At 30.8% G+C, this 7,880-nt stretch overlaps 1 protein-coding gene and 1 pseudogene across 1 annotated transcript; both read left to right on the forward strand.

Moving 5' to 3' along the window:
• LOC109352081 lies at positions 3,839 to 5,211 on the forward strand (annotated as a pseudogene).
• LOC109352080 (enolase-like) lies at positions 5,251 to 7,463 on the forward strand. The gene is made up of 10 exons (XM_019593891.1): positions 5,251 to 5,366; positions 5,471 to 5,547; positions 5,736 to 5,798; positions 5,868 to 5,948; positions 6,042 to 6,236; positions 6,326 to 6,376; positions 6,458 to 6,546; positions 6,656 to 6,707; positions 6,881 to 6,937; positions 7,152 to 7,463. The coding sequence occupies exons 1-10, from the start codon at positions 5,294 to 5,296 to the stop codon at positions 7,230 to 7,232; spliced, it is 819 nt and encodes a 272-aa protein (XP_019449436.1). The 5' UTR covers positions 5,251 to 5,293; the 3' UTR covers positions 7,233 to 7,463.

A 7,880-nucleotide genomic window follows, 5' to 3' on the forward strand; every position in this document is an offset into this window, starting at 1 on the left:
GAAATATTATTTAAATCACTCTTGTAATATAGTGTAATGAACCAAAAATAATAATTGATTTGTATATTATTTAGACTTCTCTATATAATATATCATGTTTTGTTTAACTAAATTGCATTTATCATATTTTTTTGTTTAAAATATTACAGTTATTTTTTATGCAGTGGTGCTCAGTGTAATTAGGGGAGGTTTATGTATGGCTAGAAAAGTGAGAGATGATTTATACAATTTTACTAAAACTCAGGGGTGTTAGTGTAATTTACTATATCTTTTATAGGACAAAACAAACCTGTTTTTGTAGCAAAATTGAAGAAATTATAGCAAGGTGTGGTGTGAAAGCTATCAGAATATAACTTTTTGTATAATAATTTATTTATTAATGTACGTGAGAAGTTTTGTATAATAAATTGATAAATAAAAACAGTAACATATAACTTTTCTTATGATATTGATAGATTAACGTATGAGGGAAGTTTCGTTCAAATGTATGTGTTTTTTTTAAATTTAATTGGTCAATCAAAAAGTCTTTTGTACTATGTAAATTGTAAAGAACCTCACATGGAACTTTCTTAATTGGCCACTCACATTCTAACAACAAGCACAACCCTCTGTCATAACTTGACATCACCAACCAAAACCTTTTGACGTGGTCTTCATATCTATTCTAATGTTCTATTATCTCATTTTCCTAATGTTTATTTGTGAGGTAAGTATTAAGGGAACTGAAGATAAAGTAGAGGTTTTGGTTGATAAGAAAAAAATGAGAAGAGAGAAATAGGCGATAAAGAGGATAAACATTAAATATAGTAGATTTTTGTGATATTTGGTATAAGAGAAGAATGAGAGAAAATGAATAAAAAGAAATATTTTTTTCTTTTTCTCTTTTGTTTGGTTGGATAGAAAATGAGAAAAAAATGATTATTGTGGTTCAAATTACAAAAATATTTCTATAATAAAGAAAAAAAGGAAAATGTTGTTTTATTATTAATTAAAAATAAATATTATAATTTTAAATTATAAATTTTATTATAATTTTAATTAACATTTTTAATTGATATGGTTTGTGACATAGTTTACACAATTTAAGACAAGAAATTATTGTCTAGCTAAAATCTCTCTTTCTCTTCTCACTTTCTTCTAGAAGGGAAAGAAATTTGGTGGGCCCACCTCCCATAAAAAAAATGTGAGTTTTCCTTTATAATCATGCTTGATTTGATAAAGAAAACAATATATGGGTTAAGATTTCTAATGTACTTCGAAGATCTTGAAGGTATTGACTAGGATTCACAACAATTTGTTAGCTTGAAAATCTCACACCATTCATTGTTCATCCACTGATATTTATTTCTTTGAATGTGACTCAAACAATACGAAGAAAATATCTAAACAGAGTTGAATTAAATAGTGAAAATAGTAATAGAAGTCTATTACTTATTGCAGATGGTTGATGCTTATAGAGTTATAGTATACAGAGACAAGTACACTTATATTCCCTTTTCAAACTGTCCGAGACGAGTCATTGTTAAACATAAATATTAATATTAATTGTAACTAAAAACTCCGTACATTAAACAAAAGTAATTAGAATAATTATATTTACTATCCTCTTTAATGTAAATAATTATGGTTACTAAATTATTTGTACTTTACTGAGAGGGGATGAAAAAATTCTTACTTTAAATATTTAGTAAACTTTAACAACTTATAATATGGGGAAACTCCACAAAATCTCCATAAACTTTTATGTCTTTTACAAATAACTATCCTGAACTATTTTTTCTTTCTAATTACTCATCAAACTTTATTTGTTGATGAAATTGGTACCTGCGTGAAATTTAATTTAATTTATTTTTTATAACAATCAATTCAACTCCTATAATATTTGTTGTCAATGGATTGAACTTACTTAATAACCATTGCTTATGTGTAGCTTGTTTGAACTTGATTTATTTCTTCTCAAGCACCTTGATATGATCTGAAATGCGACAATAAGTTATATGTTAATGATAATGGTGCATTTTCTTCCTTTCTATCTTATGCCTAAGTGTTTAGTAATCACAATGTATCAAAGTTTCACAACAATCACAATCTATTTTTAACGGTTAAATTTAGCATATTAAAAAAGACACCATCACCCGAAACAAACTTGAAAAGGTGGTGTGAGTAATAAGTGTAAGTGTGAGAACGAAACACAAGTAATGATTATGGTGCCACTAAATTTGGTAGCTGAGACGGTGAGGAATTTGGCTCACGATCACGGGTATGTGATCCCCATATCACTCTTCGTTGCTAATCTGTGTATGCTTGGTATTGGTCACTTGCTGGAAGAAAACCTATGGGTCAACGAATCTATTGTTAAATATTTTTTTCTTCCTAATTTAAGATTATCTTTACGTAGGGAGCAATTTCACCAACAAATAAAGTTTAAGGAGTAATTAGAAATGAAAAATAGTTCATAATACCTACTTATAAAAAATATAAAGTTTATGGAGGTTATATGCACTTTCCCTATAATATGCATCATGGAAACCATCTAAGAAGTACTTAAATACGATCTCTATTAATAAATAATACTCATATATTAAGAAATATAATTAATTCGAAAATCATTTTCCATACTTTACTTCATATACAAGTTATTGATTTTCCTTTCGCAGTTAAAGGTGAAAATATTATTACATTACATTTAGAAGGTAAAAATGTCATATAATATAAATTTTATTTTTATTTTTTATGCACTTCCCTCTCCAAAGAAATCCTAACCCGTTATATGCATTATCTTTTTAAGTAATGAGGTAAGACAATCATTTAAATTTTTTTTCTTTCTAGAAGACATTTATTCAAAAAGTAAATGTTGTACCCTTAAACAATTCAATTTATTGAACTTTCTTAAATATAAAAAAGAAAGATTCTTGAAATTCTGTAAATATTAAGCACAACTCTTTTCCATATGAAAATAGTAAGAAGTTATAATTGTTGTGTGTTTTAATATTGATGATTGAGATTACCGAAAAAATTATTGATGATTGAAATACAACTACCAATTATTATTGTTTATGGTTGACTTTCAATTGCATTAGATCTAAGGGTCAAATTGTTCTTTTGATTGATTTCACTTTTGTTAGCTCTTGTGTTTATAAAAGTTTTCCTAAATATAAAATGGCTCTTTTGATTTTAGTGGTTCCATTAAAATACTTTTCTATTAGACTTTGACAGAATCATTTGTATAAATTATGTGCAGTACAAGACTTGGTCAATATTTTTTTGTACACAGAATTAGTCAACACATTTGAATATTGATGTTTTATATAACAATAATGCAATATACTTCCAGAGCTATCACTACTATGAACTGTATGACATGTTTGGAAGGGCATAACCTGATATGACACTTGTCATTTTATGTCTACAACAGCTTGTTTCATATTTTTCAAAGAAATGGCAAACTGATTTTTCTATGTGAAAAAATATTTACTATGTACTCAAAGAGATTAGTGATTGTATTGTAGATTATGACACATGAAATTTTCACCTCAATATAATATATTTTTTATATAATTAAAAGTATTAATCATCTAATACATAAAAAATTAACCCCCTTTTAATCTACTTGAAAGTTGTCCCATAAGACTCGCTCCTATAAATGCGTGTTTAAAATTAATGCAAACTATTATTGAATTTTACGTGGGAATACACCAGCATGATTTTTACTTAAATAATGTATTTTTTTTAATATTAATTGTTTTGAGCCGATCTACAAACTTCTGTAGACTAAAACTATGGAAAGACACACCACTAGAAACTAGAATCAGAGCAAAATTAGCAAAAGTACATGTCCAACCATAAAACCATCTCACCCGTCCATATCATTCTTTCCTCTTTCACGATCAACGGTGAAAATTTATCACCCGCCACGTTCAAAACCACACACTGTAACTTTTCTCAGAAAGAGAAGGAAAATCTCACAAGCACGAGAAAAGTGTGAAAATTCACAATGGCAACGATCAAGGTCGTGAAAGCTCGCCAGATTTTCGATAGTCGTGGAAATCCAACCGTCTAAGTGAGTTTCGATCATCTCTTTCTCTCTTTTTGCAGTTTCTGTTTCTCTTTTTAATCGAAGCTATGATTTATGAGTGTTGATTCTTATTTTTAGGTTGATGTTACTCTCAGCGATGGAACTTTCGCCAGAGCTGCGGTACCTAGTGGTGCTTCAACAGGTAAACGATTCATGTTTTTATTTCTATTTCTGGACAAGATAAAGATAAATAGATAATCGCATTTGATTGTGTAAAATGCTTTCACTACATCTATATGGATTTGATGCATTTGAATATAAGTTGTAAATGTTGAATGTAACATCATCATGTTGGAAATGCTGAATTTGAAGTATTATTTGGTTGTGTTTAATTAACATGAATAGGTTTTGGTTTTTCTTTTTTCTAAAAAAAAGAAATCAGGTGCTGCATGTTATATGCTATTTAACATTTATATTGATTTGATGTATTTGTATCATATTAAGTTATCATGTCTTATTCTACTTGAAGCATCATCATGTTGGATGTATCTTATCAACATGTATTAATATATACGTTTTGCTTTTATGATAAAAGGAAATCTGGTGTTGCATGTTATATTTATGTTCAGTGGCTGCAAAGTTTAATCTGCTCTTTTGGGTTGGTAGTTCTGAAAGTAGTATCTGTCCTAATTCAATTTTCTTACTATAAAGGTGTCTATGAAGCTCTGGAGTTGAGGGATGGAGGCTCTGATTACCTTGGGAAAGGTGTTAGCAAGGTACTTGTTTTTGATATTCTCGTGGATTTCAGTTAAATCAGTTAATATCTGCTTCTCTTATATATTTGAGAACTAAAGGGCTACACACTGTCTTGTAGAAGGTTATACACAATCATCCATTGATATTTTGATGTGTGCGCTTCCATTTTAATATAAGAGATGGAAATAACAATAAATACTAAGTTGTCTAAATATCATTTGATGCATGTGTAAGAGTCCAATCAGAGTACATATTAATTAAACTCTTTATTTTGTCCCCAGCCCCATATGTTTTTTATTCATTACATCTTTCTTTACCAGTTTGATTTTTGTTTTTAAAGTGGTATGGAGATGATAACAAAATTTCAAACATGCCTTGGTGTAGGCTGTGCAGAATGTAAAAAATGTCCCTACTCATTTGTAATATTACTAAGCTATAGCATGGGCTATTGATTTAATATTACAAATGAGTAGGGACATTTTTTATTGAAATACTTGCCATGCGGCTATTCTATAGGAATTTATGATTCTCCCAGTTGGGGCTTCTTCTTTCAAAGAAGCGATGAAGATGGGTGTAGAAGTATATCATCACCTAAAGCCAAGGTTATCGCCTTCTCCAACTTGCTTTCTTTTGTTATTTATGAAAGGAAAATCATTATAGTTTGTTTTGTAGATCAAGATGTTGATGTGTTTGTCTTGCAGTCTGTGATTAAAAAGAAGTATGGCCAAGATTCTACAAGTGTTGGTGACGAAGGTGGCTTTGCTCCTAATATCCAGGTCCTTACCTGCTCCATTCGGTTTTAGCAATCTAAGTGTTATTTAAAAGTTGAATATGGTATGATTGCTTGCATTTGGCTCGAGTCACATACCTTTTTTGCTTATCAAAATTTTGTTTAAATGTTATTCTTTTTGCTGTTAGTCTGAGATTATTTTATTTACGTCACTGAAATTTTGTATTTTTATAGGAAAACAAGGAGGGTCTCGAGCTTCTGAAGACTGCTATTGCAAAAGCTGGTTATACTGGAAAGGTTGAATTTTCATTTTATGAAGCTGACTTATCATCATAATATATGGCTGACTAATTTCTATCCTTATAGGTTGTAATTGGAATGGATGTTGCTGCTTCTGAATTTTATGATAACAAGGACAAAACATATGACTTGAATTTTAAGGAAGAGGTAGACAACTTTTATTATCCTAAAGTCTAATCCCTTTGTTGCGTTACTTCTTTGTCAAATAGTTTAACTTGATAAATGACTACCTTATTGTAGAATAATGATGGATCAGAGAAAATCTCAGGCGACAGCTTGAAGAATGTATACAAATCATTTGTGACAGATTATCCAATTGTTTCCATTGAGGATCCATTTGATCAAGATGACTGGGAGCACTATTCAAAGTTAACAACTGAAATTGGCCAGCAAGTACAGATTGTTGGCAATGATCTCCTTGTCACTAACCCAAAGGTACACTTTGTTAACTTTAACTTTGTGAGTTATGGTCAGCAAACAAATGTATCCTTTTAACATTATGCTGTCCATTCTTGGCTTTGTAGCGTGTGGAGAAAGCAATTAAGGAGAAGTCTTGCAATGCCCTTTTGTTGAAGGTAATTTAACTTTTATAGGAACTTCTCTATGAACCTTGGTCAGCTGAATTTGATTTGTGACTATTTATTTATATTTATTAGGTGAATCAAATCGGCAGTGTAACTGAAAGTATTGAAGCTGTGAAAATGTCAAAGCAAGCTGGTCGGGGTGTCATGGCTAGTCACAGGAGGTATTGGATGTTCTTTGTTTTTGCCATTAGTTCCATTCTGTTCTGCTTTCAGATATTGCTTCATCCTTAGAAAGTTAGTACTCATCTGTTTCAACTTTTTTCACTGTAGTGGTGAAACTGAGGATACCTTCATAGCTGACCTCTCAGTTGGGTTATCAACAGTAAGTTGTCATGTACTTTTTCTGAATGTATTTTGCTATTTCTCTCTCTCACAAACTCACAATAGTGTCTGTCCTCCCTGACTATGTATCATGATTGAGACAAACAACTTTTTGACCTTGTGCTTATGCTGACTTAATCTGATTTCTGATCATATACTTTCGATGTTTAACAGGGTCAGATCAAGACTGGAGCTCCCTGCAGATCAGAAAGGCTTGCTAAGTACAACCAGGTAATATTGTAAAACTTATGACATCTTTCATCTAATATTTTGTTAGATGTTCAGAATATGGTCACTGAAATTGATGACCCCCTTTTATAATTATGGTTACTACTTTTTATTCATATGCGGATCACACCTAGTAGGATAAAAGTTTGGTTGTGGTGATACTTTTTATTCATCTGGTGATTCTTGGTGGTCCACTTACCTAATTTTTTTGTTGCAGCTTCTCAGGATTGAAGAGGAACTTGGCGCTGCGGCTGTCTATGCTGGATCCAAATTCAGAGCCCCAGTGGAATCCTACTGAGGTTTAAGGCAGGACTGCCAGTGTTGACAGCATGTCCTATACAAGATAACAGTTTTGTTGAGTGTGGAATTTTAAGAGGAGTGAATAGGGCAGTAAACTCTTGTTATTTGCTGATTCTATTTTGGTCGGTGATTGAATATTTACTATTAGTATGAGTACCGATCCTGGATGAATCACTTCTAATATGAATTTTCTGCACATCTTAAAATGGTAAAATTTGTCGTTCAACCAGTACCTGTATAGTGTATACTGATTTTCCAGTCGTGGTACTACTACTTACACCTGCCATTTTATGCCAGTGCCTTATTATGCCTTTGATGTTTTGAGTGGTATCAAGAGAAATTTGGAACACTAAATCATTTTTGCTTTGCTTGCCATTTTTGAAACTCTGGGTATATATGAGGTGATATATTTTCTTGTAAAATTAATTTATAAATTCTTAATAAAAGCAACATGTCACAAAGTATATTAGCTTATACTATCATATGTTATGAGCAAAGTAACCACTTAAGTCTTTACTATTTCTTGATAGGTAAAAGACAAAACAGCATATCTTCATATCCTTCTTCCCAACCTCATGAATTTTATGAGCTAGGTAACCACTTTAACTACTTTTGTGCAGATTTTTTAAGTTAAATAATGGATGGA

This window comes from Lupinus angustifolius, chromosome LG07 (genome assembly GCF_001865875.1).
Source record: "Lupinus angustifolius cultivar Tanjil chromosome LG07, LupAngTanjil_v1.0, whole genome shotgun sequence".
In the NCBI taxonomy this organism is placed as follows: domain Eukaryota; kingdom Viridiplantae; phylum Streptophyta; class Magnoliopsida; order Fabales; family Fabaceae; genus Lupinus; species Lupinus angustifolius.

Coding starts and splice junctions, on each gene's coding strand:
- LOC109352080 (XM_019593891.1), top strand. CDS start 5,294: ATGATTCTCCCAGTTGGGGCTTCTTCTTTCAAAGAAGCGATGAAGATG. Junction 5,367..5,470: donor AGAAGTATATCATCACCTAA/AGCCAAGGTTAT, acceptor TGTTTGTCTTGC/AGTCTGTGATTAAAAAGAAG. Junction 6,938..7,151: donor GGCTTGCTAAGTACAACCAG/GTAATATTGTAA, acceptor TTTTTGTTGCAG/CTTCTCAGGATTGAAGAGGA.